The 16,695-nt window shown below is 30.7% G+C and overlaps 1 protein-coding gene across 2 annotated transcripts in view; it reads right to left on the reverse strand.

Moving 5' to 3' along the window:
- LOC128385790 (uncharacterized) overlaps positions 1-6,176 on the reverse strand; it is a 40,735-nt gene extending 34,559 nt beyond the window's left edge. For both annotated transcript variants that reach the window (XM_053344705.1, XM_053344706.1), the window contains exon 1: positions 4,149-6,176. In XM_053344705.1, the coding sequence (XP_053200680.1) occupies positions 4,149-5,395 (1,247 nt within the window). In that variant the 5' untranslated portion in view covers positions 5,396-6,176. The remainder of the gene's footprint in view (positions 1-4,148) is intronic.
- Positions 6,177-16,695: the final 10,519 nt, after the last annotated feature.

Consider the following 16,695-nt stretch of genomic DNA (forward strand, 5'->3'; position numbering starts at 1 on the left):
ATCAACATGATTCCCTTTTTTTCATTTATCGACATTTTCTTCATATATATTTCATTGGATTTGGGTCAATGGTGGATGATAAAAGTTAATGATCTCATGAATAAAGTCATGAATATTCAGAAACCAATCGGAATATAAATTTTTATCATATTCGACAGAAGAAAATTCTCTGTCTCTCATTCTATTACGAGGATAATATTAGATAAGTAGAAAAGTGCAAGTTCATTTCGTGAGAACTTGAAATTAAGGTGAAAACTTTCCCTCGATGAGAACATCGTCCATCTCTGTCTCCATGACTTCTTCACTTATTCAAGTTTAAGGGGGAGAAAAAGTTCAATCACGACTCTTGGAATATTCTTATACTTAATATTCATGATATTTTCCTTCAAAGAAACAAAGTAAAGCAAAAAAGAGACCCATGAGTAGCCATTGAAAGAGTTGGATGGTCAGGGGAAAAAGATGAGAAGTAAATAAACTCAATAAAAGTGAATGAGGTGATATTTATATCGAGTGTAAGATCTTTTTTTCTCCTGAACATACACATATTCAATTGTGTCTCTTGGTGAATATAATAGAATATTTTTAGAAACGAATAATTTTATTTTTCCTTCTTTTGTTGACTCAATTCTTTTGTGACACTTATTCAATTTCAGGTAATAATTCGTGTACGATAAATAGTAATAATGGTAAATGGTGGAGACCAGGAAGGTGATCGAGAATCAGTTCTAATATTTGAATAGAAAAATTCAATATTCAATGTTAATCTGATGAAATGCATAAAATCCGAGTGTAATAAGGGAGTGAGAGAGACGAAGGGAAAAAAGTTCTGAATGAGCTTGAAAAATATTCTGATAATAAGCTGAGATTAGATGACAAAATATAATTCGAGAGAAATGGACAACATGGATGAAGAAGTAGATAGAAGCAAAAACCATTATTGTACATATCGAATAATAAGAAAATTTGGTGAAAAAAATTCTATGAAATTGAAAGGTCAGCAGAGATTAAACTCTGAGGATAGAGGAAGAAAAGAGGGAGAGAGGGAGAGAGAGAGAGAGAGAGAGAGAGTTAAAAGAGAATTAAACTCGATGATGATAACGATAATGAAGGTAATCAGGATTTGAGGGTTTTCACCAATAAAACTCTGATTCTGGTTGAGATATAAAAAGATTGAGAAGATGAAATAAAGGTAAGAAAAAGTTGGTCAAACTACTCACAAGAAAGTGGGCACAAACAAGAGACAATAATGATGACAAAAACGAGAGAGAAAGGAAGAGAGAATGATAAGATTACAGTTCGAATTGTAAAAAAAGAGATAAAATTGAAACAGGAATGAAAGAGAAAAGAAATTGCTCTTATCTGAGTGAAAAAGAGAGAGAAAAATCCATGATCTAGAGACAATTTCTCATGGTGATGAGAGAGATAAAAAGTTCTTAGCGAGACGAGAGAAGATAAAATCAAATGTTCTATTGAGATGATATAAGAGATAATGATGATTAGAATTGCAACTGAGTAAAAAAGGGAATAAAGTTTTTTCGAAACGATTGTTTACCCCATGGCAAAAGAGTCATTGAAAACTCTGAGTTGGTGAGTTATTCAAATGCTACTCTTAGAATCACATCTCTCTTGGGTCTAGAGCATTTATTATCCTCCTCATCATTATCATCATCTTATTGAGTTAATTACGATGAAGGAGAAAAGGTTGCAAAAACTTTAAATGGTTCCATGTTCTCAGGGTAAGAAGGAAATAGATGAAAAGATAACCATGGGAAAAGAGAGTGAGTGAGTTAGATAGGGAGAAAAATTCCAAGCTGAGTCTTAATTCATTAGTAGAATTGATTGGTACAGGGGAGAGAGAAAGTGAGAGAAAAATTGGAAAAAAATAAGAGAACAGAATAAAAGTTCATTCTCTTATTCAGAGCTATCGTTTACCATTCATCGTTATCCACCCTGTCTGAGCAATTTACACAAAGAAAAAAGTTCATGGTGGAGAAAAAGTTTTCTTTATCTCGATTCATTAATTAAGAATAAGGTTTCATCTTCATTTCGAGTTTTTTTTTCATGATAAAGACAAAAAGGATAATAACTCATTTTGAAGAACAAATTTCGCCAAGAACTTTTTCTTCACTTCTTCGATAGATTCAGAACTTTTCTTAGTAAGATGAATAATCGAATTAGAATCAGCATGAAAATTTTTTTCTATTCGTTGAGTTGTTTCTTTTTTCTTTCTTTTATTCTCTTTCAGCTCATTATTTGAACATGAAAAGTTCTGAAAAGATTGTTGAATGAAATAATGGAAATCTTTTCCATGGAATTTAAATTACACACCCAACTGTTGAAAGAACAAAATTTTCTATTCTTTTTTTTCTATTACTAACAAATTCGGATGATAATATTTTCTTTTGTTTGTCTATCATAATCATGTGTTTATGATTCGAAGATTGTTCAACATTTTAAATCGAAACTAATTAAGAAGTTAATCAGATATTGAGTAAGGTGAATATCAGCTCATCATTCATGACAATTCATGACAATTATCACCCAATTGTAATCAAATGAATGAAAAGTGAATTAAAAAGAGAGAAAAAATATTTTCCAAATTTCGTTGCATCTATTATATATATTATTTAAATATCTCATGAGTTTCAAATGAATAATAATGAGTTTCATGAGAGAAATACATAGATTAACTCTGAATTTTTGACAAAATTTAAATGATGTAAATTCAGAATTTAACTGATTCTTAACATGCAACTGATTATTTTCCAGTACAAACTCAGGCTTTCAATCATGATTAAGATGACTAAGTCAACTCTTTATAATAATTATCGCCTCCAAGTATTATTATTATCATAAGTTCATGAGGTTTGTTTCTTGTCTGATTGCAACAAATTCAGAAAAAGTCTGAAAGTTACATGATGACGAGGATATTTATCAGTCGCTTATAAGCAGCTGAACAAATTTCAGGGTAAATTTTGAAACTCTGTGTGGCATAAATGATATATTTATAAATACTTTTGTAAGAACTTGATATTCAGGGGATTGATGGTGGATAACTATTAATTGATATTGATTATTACTTATGATTCAATGGCGAGTGAAATTATTTGTTCATGATGTCTGATTGTAGGTTAGAGGAATTAGATCTTCATGATAAGTTCTAGAGAGAGAGAGAGAGAGAGAGAGAGAGAGAGAGAGAGAGAGAGAGAGAGAGAGAGCATGATGATACCGATAAGACATGAGAGTTAAATGCTGACAGAGGATAAAGAGGATAATTGAAGGTGATAGTTGATGAGTTTACAATTAAAAAGGTAAGAAAAGAAAGAGTGAGATGAAGATGAATAGCAATTAATGAGCAGGTCAAATGGTGAGTAAAGAGGGAGAAATGTTGGTGAAGAAGATGAAGATAAACATGTTGTCGAACTGATTACCTTTAAACAAAATGAACATTTGGATTATTCGAAAAGAAACTTGAAAGGAATTAGCGAAAAGAACTTGAAAATGGAGAAAAGGTGAAGAAAGTATTAGGTACCTTCTTATCTTCCTCTTCTTCTTTCATTATTCTTATCCAGTTTATCACAAATCGAGTGAAGAAAATGATAGAGAACAAGGAAAGAAAAGTTCATTTGGCTGAAGAAAAGAGAGAGACAGAGATAAAGTTTATCGAAAACAACAAACAGTAATTATTGTAGTTCCATTGTATCATATACTCAAAGAGAATACACAAAAAGAGAAAGGAAAAGTTCTGGTTTGATTTTTATCCCAAACTTTTTTTTCTCAAGCAACAGAAAATCAACTTCCTTTTTCATTATTCTACTTCCGCTTTCAAAACTTAATCTTCTAAGATAACGTAAACCATTTAATCTGATCATTCATCATTCTAGTTGAAACTTTAAGCGTTTATAATAGCAAAAATTACGATGGTAATTGATCAGTTGCGAAGAGTCAATATCACGAACATAAGATTAATCAGTTTTTCTTGGTTAATATTTACAGAATTCATAATATCAATAGTTGATTATCATACGATGTTGAAATTTCATTTCATGAGAAAAACTAAAGATAAATGTGTAATCCAATTTGTTAATTTTGCTTCAATAGTTTCACTGCTTATAAATGTAATGATAATTTTGAGACTTGGGACTCACTGTGTTATCAAAGGTTGTGGTTTCTCCGTGGGTACAACGATGTAAGGTCCGTCGGGTCCAACTGGTAATGCGACATCAATTGATCTTGACCGTTGAGCTTTGACCGGTGGAAGTTCACAAATACCAATCTCAGGTCTTTGGGGAACTTGTAGATAAGATCCATCAACGGAAGCCGAGCGACCTGATTTGGTACGAATAGGAACTTCAAGAGATATAACTGTTAATCCGGTGTCTTCTTCGAGTAAAGGTTTTTCAATTTCCGGGGCTAAACTTAGAATCACTGTTGGTAATCCTTCAATTTCCGCTGTTCCTGAGTTACTTATTGCATCGTCATCTTCCGGCTCACCAGTTGATGAGGTTCGAGTGCCAATGGCAACAGATTCACTGTCTGACTCTTCCTCACACAATGAGCCTTCAGATGATATTGAATTTGCACTTGAAACTGGAGGTGAGGCTTTGGTCATTTTGGCAAGTTCAAGGGTCAACTGACAGTGGATACAATCCCGTTCATAGGAGAGTCCAGATGAGCTTGATGAGGCTGGTGATTTACGAACCAGCATCCGCCATTTTGGAAGCTCGAGAAAGGTGTTTATTGCCTTATGATAAGGTTTCTTAGCCTTTTGTTCAGCTGCTTCACGAGCAGCTGCGGCTGCAGCCGCTGAATCAAATGATCGAGATCTTCCAGATCGACTTGGTGAATTGGTGGATAAAAATTGATTAGTTGCATCGGAGATTGAATTTGATTGTACGTTAAGAGAAAAGTGAACACTTAAATTACTATGAGCACTTAAAAGATCACCACTGCTCGAGGTGTTTGTCGGAGTCGTAGGATGGTAAGAGGAAGGAGGGGAAACGGAAAGGGAAGCAGAGGGAAAATGGGTATCAGATTCGGGAGTTGTTGCTACATCCTCACTACGAGACGATCGAGGAACCATTCGAACTGTTTCAAAGGTAACCTCATCTCGGCGCTCTGAAAGTGGAGATAATGTCGACGGTGAACCGACTCGACTTAAACCCGATCCAAGGTTAGAACCTAAATTTAAAAATCCCGGTGGTACTTCTGAAGTTAATTTTGTTGGTGATGAAGGTGCAAGTAGATTTTGATAGTTTGATTGATGAGAATGATGATAATTAGCAGATGAACTTGTTGGCACTTGTTGATTTTTCGGCCCTGATGATGGATCTAAGGTTGACTCACGTGAAGATGATGATGATTTACGTAAACTATCCTTAATCCTTTGCATCATGGATGATATGGTAAATGAACCAATCTTGAAGATTGAAATCTACTGAAAGGGTTGAAAGGATAAGACAGACTGACCACAGGCTAATCTAAATCTTTTATCCCTTTTTTCACTTATCCTTTTTCACCTTGACACTTATGATAAAAAATTTACTTCTCTTTTCTTTTTTTTTATTATTTCGTCTTGTCTGTTGACTTTCTATTCACATATTGAAACAAATCGAAAACTTTTCATATGAAACATTACCTGTTCTGTTGTTATAAACTGAGAATGTTCAGACTGAATGAAATGGAAGAGAGAATCGAACAGAAAAAACGCAAGAGAACTTTCAACATGATGACGAAGATGATTGTAAGAGTAACGATCAACAGAGATGAGAGAGAAAACGAAAGACCGAGAAAGAAAGAGAGAGAGAGAGAAAGAAAGAAAAACAGAGAGGCAAATAGAGAAAGAGAGACAAAACCAAAAGGAATGTCAGAGTGAGCGGGACATAGGGTGAGAAAGAGAGAGAATAAGAGAGTGAGAGAGGTGGGAGATCCATAGGAAAGGTAATATCCTCTGATTCAAATTTTCTGATACTGTATCTTTCAAATGCTCAATCCTTTCGGAACATTCAACATGGTGACATCTCTTGTTACTCAGTTAAACCACAGAATTGAACAAGAAAACTACAACACAAAAGATATTCAGAAAAAAACTGATGAACATTAAACTCTTTCTGTCTCCTTATGGATTAGATTAACAACACTTATAACAATACATATTAATCCATTGACTTTGAGGGTCACCAAACATTAATCTCATACAAATGATGTGAGAATGAAATTTTCACTCTCTAATTGAGATTAATTACCAAGGTTATTCAATGACTTTAAACCTTAAGTCTAAATTAATCTAAAGATTAAAAGTCAATCACGTTTAATGAATGTGAAAATAGACAAATGATTAGAAGCAGATAATCAAATCAGATTAATTTTCTAATCTTGTCATTTTTTTGCCCATCAAATTATCAAATCGTATTGTAATAAAGTGACCAGTTTAAATGATTGATTTACCGGTTAGTTAAACTGGTTAATTGATTAGAAAGCCTTTGGTAATGTGATTGTTGATTAGACTAATCAACTTGCAATAAATAACCAGAAATTCAGATAAATGTTTAATTGTTTGAAGTTTATCGATCTCAGGGGATAGTTAATGAGTTCCCATTTAATCATTAGAGCTCAGAATTAATTAGATCGATTTTCATGGTAAGAGAAATGAAATTTTAAAGAAACATTGTTATTAAATGAAGAAGTTTGGAAGACGAGGAAAAAAAGAAATGAATAAGTTCTTAATTTGGTTAATCAATAATTAATTTGATCCAATTGAATGTTGAACATGGAGACATCTCTTGGTGTTCAGTTCAACTAATGAATTGAATTTATATCTGATTCGATTAATCGAGGTAGAATAATCTAAATCTGTGAGTATTATTAGAATTTGAGTTTTGATTCATAGATCGATCTTGACTTTGAATGTGTCATGTTATTAACGAATAGATTTTTCCTCTCTCGGCATATTCGAGTTACCGAATCGATTATCGATCAGAACTTTAATTTTACCCATGAAAAATGAGATATCATGAACGAAAGGCAAACAAGAGAATCATCATTATTTGTTTCCCAGTTATCATCTGGCTTCAAGCTAATGAAATAACTCAGGGTAACAAGATGATAAGATATAATCTGATGAGAAGAGGAAAAGTTCATTGTTGATATAAAATACCATTTGTATCATGAAGAAGAACGTTTTATGAAGGTGACAACCGATTTACCGATTTTCATGATAAAAATCTGTCAATTCTTCAAATAATGAGAAAACTTCGATTTATTCTATGTAATTCCAAATGTGTGGCTCACAGTTTGAGGGGATAAGTACAATACGACAATTCTGATTCTCCGAGATTATATTTTAATCATTTTCATGTTAAATCTTCATCCTTATGATAACCTAAATCTTATCAAGGTTATCACTTAAATCTAGTTATATAAAATTCATAATGAACTTAATCATGAGGCTCAACTATATTGAGAGAGAGAGAGAGAAGCTAAGAATTCTGATAATTGAAAGAAAGAGAAATTCTTTCTCAAAGGAATCTGAGTCTCTCTACATGATAAGAATACGGAATCTTTGTCAATGTCTTTGAAAAGTTATGAACGAAAAAAAAATAAAAACTTTTTCTTTTTCGTTATCAATAAACTTAATCAAATTTATCTCTCTTTCTCTTTCTTTTCCTTTTTTTCTCTCTCTCTCTCTCTCTCTCTCTCTCTAACTTTCTGATTAATACCATGATATTTTTTTCTCTCATGATTTCCAATCATGATTATTGCTCTGATAAACTCTACTCTCAACAATCAGATTAAATGATAACAATGGTAAAAGGCAACAATTGTTTATTCACGTCTGTTGATTGCTACCGTTTACTGGAATTGAGGATAAATCAATTGATAGGAAAACCTCATGATGTGATAATTTATTTATAACATTGAGATTCAGTATATTCATAACAATAATAATAATGATAATATATTAATAATAACAGGAATTGTTATTATTTTCAGCATTGAACTTGTAATATTATTATTTTTGCTGATCGATTCCAACTATGTAAAGTTACTGCCCCACTTTTTACTCCCTCTTTACCTTAACCTCATCATCATCATCATCCTAATGATTCCGAGTATGAAATATTCTGGTGCCAAATCAATAATCATGGTGAAAATATTATAATACATTTAGAGACTATGAATTATAAGAAAAATTTATAAAAGAATAGAGCAGAAAATAAGATCAATTGAGGTAAACACATGAAGCTGATTCATTTGATGATGAGAGATGAGCACCATGGTGTTAGACATCATGGTGGAAGATAAATTGACATCATTCCTAGAGATTGTAAGAGAGAGAAAGAGAGAAAGAGAGAGATTATAATGAATAAAATTGTTCCACCTGAGAAAAAGTGATTTTCATGGTTACGAATATTTTACATTTTATCATAAAATTTTTCTGTCTTCTTTTTACCTGCTCTTTTTTACATACTCTGATTTCTGTTCATATGAATACTTCAATTTCTCATTCTCATAACTCGGTGAATTCGGTGAAAAAAGAAAAGGTTCAATTTCTTGTTATCATCTAAGAGCAGAAAAAACTTTTGCTTTTCTTTTCTTTTCTTTTCAAGCTCATCTCTGATCATTTAGAAGGTTAATCTTTCATTCTGATGGAGATTTTTCATTTCTTTCTACCTTTTCACTTTCAGAAAAGTCCTTAGAACTTTTCTCTCTCTCTCTTAAATTTCTTTTATATATAAAAAGTTATCATGTTTGTTTTTCTTTTCTGTGATTGGAAAATCAAAGAAAAGGGTTCGAATTGTAAATCTATCTCCTTTTTCTTTGCCTTCTAAACAGGCAAAAGATGAAATTGGAAAATAACTCCTGCTGATTTGTTTTCGCGAAAATTGTATCATGTCAAATATTCAAGGAAAAGTTTTCGATCAGATTGAGTTAGTTTCATACAACTTTTTAAAAAAAATTCCCAATAATCATTTACCATTAGATAGACAGGTAGATACACCATTTAAACCATTCAACTGTGATAGTCAATTGTCTACCTCTAACTTGATTCAGCTACTTATAAAATCATGCTAATAATCATCTTGAGATAAAAGCTCATGTTCATCAGTCATGATGATTGACGATTTCATCAATGTTGAGAGTACATATCATTAGGGAGATACAGGAGCAATTAAAAAGCAAGTTAATTAGATTACATTTCATCATTAACATGTTGATGATGATTTTAGCTTTCTTTACCTATCATGATTTGGAATGATATAAATTCTGATATTATTACTGAAATACGATTCTAATAAAGATATCAAACAGAATCGTCTGAGAAAAAAAAACTCTCAGCTGATATTACTATTAATATTATTAATGATAAGTTGATGTTTCCAATGGAAAATAACAGAAAGAGAGAGAAAAGGAAAAAAAGTTTCATCTCATTTCACCAGGTAGACATTAAACTAATGAGGATGACAAAGATGACGATGATTATTATAATACAAGTACAATGATCATCGTCATGATGATTCAGTGAACCATGATGATAATGATTTCACATTCATTTCAACCTATTCAACTTCTAGGTTTTAACAATTATAATATACATATATTTACAGAGAAACCTTTTTCCAATGTCAAATAATAATAACAAAAAGTAATCAAACCAAATCAAGGAAACCCTTTTTCTTTATCCAATTAAATTGCTGCTAATCAAATTAAATTAACGGTGTAATTACATTTAATTGGCAAGTGTAATCAAGAAACAAGAGGAAGAGAGTTAGAGAAAGGGAGGGAAAAATATCAACAAGATTTGTTTTTTATCATGAAACTAAACCAAAGTTCAGTAATGAGAAAAAATTGAAAAGTAAACATTGTTAACTGAATGAAATTTTTTCCTAGATAATATTTACATTCTCGGAATTTAATATATATAAATATTATTATTATTATATGATGGTGTCAATTGTATTGAAATTGATCAATTTGTTTTCTATTTCGTTACCATGATTCATGAACCTGAAATTTTGAGTGAATTTTTCGGAATAAAAATAATTCCTTTCTTGCATCACCAAGATAGAGTCACGTTCATCTTTAATCAAATAGTGTTCTAGAATCGTCCAACCATAGACATGTTAATGTAACCTCTCCTTGGATAATAATTTGTATTATCAGTAATCGACCTAAAACTGAGATATTATATTTATAACCATTTTTCTTTTGTTAAATATCTCATTCAATCTTCATGAAATGATTCTGAATCTATTGGAATTGACGATAAATTGAAGAAAAAAAAAGGGTAACGAATAGAATATGAGGAGGAAAAAGTTGATATTCGAACATGATCATTTCATTTAACGGGATAAAAAGAGTGGGAGGAAATATAAAGTCACGCAAGAGAAAAAAGTGAGAGCATGATGACGAGGATAAGGAAAGAAGAAAATTCTTATCAAAGGCTAGATTTACCGATAGTATCAAATAGAATGTTCTAAATATATTTATATATCTTAGTAAAATTTCTGAGAAAGAGCTCAAGTTGACATGATATCAAAATTTATCATGAATTTTAATCGCTTGAGTTATATGTAGCCTCTTTTTTTGTTCATCTCGATTTTTGCCCTAGTGAAATTATTCTTCCATGATTCATGATTCAATTAGTATTTCTTCAGTAGCTAATCATTGCAAATATTAATTAACTTGAGCAATTGAAGGCTGGTTAACAATTTAGATAATTGTCTCATGATGATTATTGAAACATTATTGTTACACTTAATTGTCATTATCAATGTCAAATTTAATAATGATATGATTAAGTCTCATGGTGAAACTGGGTGAGTATTAAAAATGACATGGATGACAGAACAAGAGAGAGAGAGAGAGAGAGAGAGAGAGAGAGAGAGAGATGATGATGGTGATGATGATGATGAAGATAAATGAAGATTTTGACGACAATGAAAAATCATTAATCAAGATGATCTAAGGCAGAAGTGGGAGAGGTCGAAGGGGAAGGAAGTTAAGGTGTCTAAAGTTTCATGATATTCTGAGTATTTTGTTCATAGTGATGAAATAAGATGATATCAACAATGTGATACACAGGTAAGGTTATTATTATCATCATTATCATCGTCATCAATTTCAAGGAAGAAGATGAAGTTAACTAAAACTTTTGTAAGCAAAAGTGTCAATTCATTGAGCTGAGAACACTTTTCTCTCTTTCTCTCTTTTTTTATCATTTCTTTTAAGGAAAGAAAAATAATCAACCATGAAAATTGTTTTCTTATACCTGATTTCCCCTGAACAGCAAATTAACCTTTATAAACGTTGAACTTGATCAAACTGTTTTGACAAAAAGAGTAACAGATATTAATATACCACAAAAATTGCCATGAAATTAGTTTATAAGATAATATTAATACCCATCAACTAGTGGGTGAGTCGTATTATATCAGCAAATGATTGATTACAGAATAAGTTTATCGAGACAATCCAGAGAGCTAAAAGGATGATTGAAAATATCATCATCATGGAAGACTATAAGTTCTACTCTGTTAAGGATATTCTTCTGTGGAATCATAATTCCAATAATATATTCTTTTTCATTAAGATGTTATCATGAGAGAATGGAGCTTTTCCTATGCAGGGAAGGAGAAATTTTTTCTAAGTTTGGAAACTTTTCATTCTGTTTTTATCTTCCATTTATTATCTTTGAGTTTATTTCATGATAATTTTCATGATAATTTTGAGCATTTTTTTCTTATTCAAACCAACTTTCATCATGGATCATTATCTTATTATTTGTAAGCTAATTGCATATAAATTGAATCATTTTACCAGAAAAATCATCACTCCCTTCAAATGAATCACTGTTTGTTTACCTGAACTTTTCAGTCTTATTGTGATAAATGTAATATATTAATAATCACCTTTTTGTTATTACAAATTATAAGATGATGATGATTAGGATGATAATTTTTTACAATTATTTTTACTCTGTAACATTTTTTACAACTTTTTTTGCTTATTCATTTTTACCTTTGATTTTATTAATATATACCATGTATTTCCAATGATACATGTACTTATAATTGTCTAACATTCATCTTGAAAGCTCTTGATTCTCTGAGAAAATTTTACTTTGATGATGCTGATGATAATTCTTTCTCTTCTTGATCTTCTCATGTTTCCTGTTCCTTTGCTATTTTTAACGATACTCTTGAGGATTCTGGTTTACAACTTTGATTTCATCTTCAACATTATCTTCATCCTCATCCATTCCATTCTCTATCTCTCTCTCTCTTTCTCTCTTTCTTTCCCATAAACACACCTACATCTCCCTCCTTTAGTCTGAAATCTCTCACCTTACATTCTGATATTATTATAACTATATATTTTTTTTATTCTTATACTTACCTTTCATTTTCTCTCTCACGAACTTTTATTATCATTTAACAGTTATTATCGAAAACAGTTTTGTTCTAGAATCCAGTTCGTAACTTTACTCGTTTACACATCGTTTTTTTATTGCTATTCAACTAATATCACAAAAGATATTATCATTATCATCATATTAAGCTACATTTAATGGTATTTGGGGAAAGAAGTGGGTGAAGAGAAAGTGATGATGATAAAGATGAAGAGCTGATGACGATGATGATGATGATGGAGGTGTAGAGGAAAATGAACAATATGATGATGAAAACTATTTTTCACCCTTCGTTTCATGTTATATTGCTTTTGAATGAGAAAAGGATGACGATCATTCTCATCATCATGCATCATCATCACATGGTCGATATATGATAATATTCATCAATAGAAAAGCAAGAATAATAGTGATGGAGTGGATAACAATTCTGTACAGAAATGAAAAAAGGATGAAGAGATCGTGGTGTTGTTTGAAGATGACGATGAAGATGCAAAGACGATCCTGATGATGATGATGATGTTAATTTTAATGTTGTTTTATTGTTGTAAATAGGAATCATTAACGAGGAGACTGAAAAAAAGTTAACCTTAGGTAAACTTTTCATCCAATTTGATATAAGCCTTCAAGGTTATGATAAAACTTTTGTTATCTGTAAACTTTCATTAGTTTGATATTTTTAATAACTATTAATATGTAGCATGAATGTTGATTCTGATGAATGATAATTATCATGAAAACAACAATTAACAGGTAACATCAACATCATACACTTTCTTCATGATGCTTTAATTATGTGATAAGATTTTTATTTTAAACTTAATTGTTATTCAAGTTTAATCTTAATAAAACACTCTAACTGTTTCCAGGCTCTAAACTTTTCACACTCTATTGGAAAACAAATTAGACTTGGAACTTTGTTTTTTTATCTTCATGATAAACTAAGTCAGAATTCATGGTATTAAATTTTCTATGAGATTTGATTAACCGGAAGCTTTAATGTTCTGAACACTTTTGCTTCTTCATTTTCTTTTCTTTTCACTTTGTGGTTAATGGAACAACGTTAAACAGTCTACATGGTGTTTTGAATTGAATTTGTAATGAAAAGTTTCTCCATCCTCCTGATACTTAATCTTTTTATCATGATCATCTATTGGAATGATTGAGTAATAGCATGGTGATTACATGATGATGATAATTCAAAGGGTTTTCATGTTTCCAGACAATTGAAAAGTAAACAAGGGAAGTTGTTGTCAGGATATAAAAAAGTAACTCGAAATGAATTGATGTTGAAATATATTCTACACTATCGAAATGGATTTTCTCATCTTAAATATTCAAGTTCAATATTATCCTAAAGTTTTACTTTTCTCTATTCTTATCTGAGATAATGTTCACGATGAATAAAATACTATTCAGATTATTATCATGCTGATGAAATGTAAAAATGTTCAAAGGGAAAAATAGTAAAGAAAGAATCAGAATTTCAAAATGGATAAGGAGAAAATTCTGAAACGATATAAACTTTCAGCAATGAATTAGAAGATGAAGATGAAGAAAAGAACAAAAAAAGTAGATATTAGGTAAACGAAGAGAGTGGAAGATGATGAAAAAGTTAGAGAATAAACAAACATTACCTTTTACTTTTACTCTTTCTCTCTCTCTTTTTTTACTCTTTTTATCTTTTTCTGATGATCTTCATGAAGATCATCATGAAATTTGTATAAGAATAGGCAGATAAAACTCTGAGTGAGAAAATTGAATGGAAATATTGTAAAGAGAGAAAAGAATGAGAAAAAAAGCCAGAATTGCAAGGAACTTAATTTTTTCTATGGTAATAATAATTCTTAAAATAATGATAATAATGAATTATCTCCATCATGTGAATGATACTAACCATGAATTCCATACAAAGTTCAGGTTAATCTCAAAAGGCTTTATGAGGTTAGTTAAATTGAGTTTCTTCGTTCTAATTTTTCTCCTGTTTATCATCTAATGTATCGAATCAATAATAATTTTCCCTCTTATTTTTTTCCTCTTCGTTCCGATATAACCATTAGATGCTTGACATCTTGAGAGTAGGAGTTGAATAAGATGGAAAATTAGTTCGATGGGTGGAAAAGGAAGAGGAAATTACAGAGAAAAAGATGGATAAGAGGTATTAAAGCTTATCCTTTCTCAATAAACTCTAATCTCATGTGAACATTTTCTTCTTCTTCTTCTGATTCAAGTGTGTAACACAATAACCTTGAGGGAACACCGGTAATTTGAGACTCTAGTTTTCTCAAATTGAAACTTTGTGTTACTTTTTCTCTACCTACTTCCATCTACTTTATCATATATTTGTCGCGATCAATTGTTATCGTTTTCACGATAATGTAAACTAACCTTATGAATTTACAATTCAGAACAAAATTCAGGGTAACATGGTTCCATTGTGAAAGAATTTCGATTTTCTCTCTTTTTCCAATAATAGTGATAATTGATAGGAATTTCTATCATTTATATATTTTCTTTTTCTTTCGTATTTTCCACTTCATTCATTGTACTATTTTCACCATTAGAATGAATTCTCATTCTATTGATAAGGACATTTATCATCTATTGTTGACCCTGGTTGTTGATAACAATTAAGATAAGAATCATCTTCATCATGATTATCTCTTGTTCTCAAGAATATTGGTCTTCACATTCATGTGATTTTCATTTCATTTTTCATCTTAGACTATCGATTCATGGTCATTGTCATTAGTTAAATACATTTATTGTCCATTCAGGTAAATAATTGATAAGAAATTATTTCATGTTGAACAGTTCAAAGAGTGTAAAAGGTCAGATTCTTATCCAAATTCAGGTGAAAACTCTTAATCATGAAGTTAAATAAAGATTTATCATTAATCACTAATGACTGAATGTGCAAGAGAAAACAAAAAACTCTCCACTTTAAATCGTTACTTTGATGATTGAGGTAAAAGCTGATTGCTGATTCTAATAATTAATTGCCTGAATCATAGGTAATCATTGATCACCTTTGTTTTCTTGTTTATTTCTCTCTGTCTCTCTCATGATTCAAGTATTCTGATGTATTCATGAAAGAGGCTTCTTTTGTCTCATTCAAGAATCCTTCAGATTTTCAACTCAATACTCTGAAAGTTTTGAGAAATTTTCTCACTTCATTTAACCTTTCATCTTTGTACCATGAAAAAGAAACATAAATTTCCAGAATCTGGCAAATTTTATGCTTGGCCAATTGAGAAAAATGTATTTCCTATCAGAATTAAACTCTATTCATGAATAAAAAGAAGAAGAGAAAGAAAAACTTTTAGATTAACTGTTGTCGAAAATGTTAATTCAATGAGCGTAAGAATCAACATGGAAAAAGAGCAAAAATTGAAGTTATTTGAAAATTTTATTCGTATTCATTTGCATACAAGAGAGATAAAAAAATTCTCTCGTTGTCTTTAATATCAAATCAGCTGATCGATTCATCATTGAATAGAAGACGTCAGTTTTACAAAACTTACGTTTACTCGAATCTTTATCATGACGCCAACTATTTATTGGAAATTTCATCTCACATGATTGTTACTTCCCTGGGAATTTATATATTAGAGTCAATCGATCAAACTGAACTGATTAAATGTAACAATCAATTCAAAGAGTTGAATTTCATTTTTCAGAACTATTATTCTATCACCTGAAAACCAGAATGAAATTTCTAGAAATTATTCACTTGCATCTATGGAATCAGATGGAAGATGTGTTGTCTATTCAATGAAAGAGTAAAGGTAAAGAATCAATACAATTTATCAATCGCTCTAAGGAATTATTCCTTTCAGATTCCAATTTGTCTTCATGAATTCTCAATGAACGTTCTCATATGTTCAGGTGAGGAAAGGAAAAGCCAAAGTGAGATTTAACTAGCCTGTGGAATCTTATCTGAATCTCTCAACTATTTACATGAATCGATTCCATCACAAATAGTGTGACGAGAATCAATATTTATTTCACAATATTATATGACAATTACATAATCATTAGAATGATTCTTTTCCTGTCAAGATTATTCACAAAATTTTCATTTCTAAATTTCTATTGTTCACTTTGGATTATTAATATGTTCGAGAAGTTCAAGTTTCAAAGTAGTTCGATTCTCATTGTCAATGTACAAATGTCTCTCAGTTTGGAAAAATTTTCTCATGAGATCTTTTTTCTCACTTGTTTCATGTACACCGATAAATCCCATAAATTTCAATATCTCCAGGCTATTATCTTGTTAACAC

Source organism: Panonychus citri, unplaced genomic scaffold, assembly GCF_014898815.1.
Source record: "Panonychus citri isolate SS breed McGregor unplaced genomic scaffold, ASM1489881v1 Contig00050, whole genome shotgun sequence".
Lineage (NCBI taxonomy): Eukaryota > Metazoa > Arthropoda > Arachnida > Trombidiformes > Tetranychidae > Panonychus > Panonychus citri.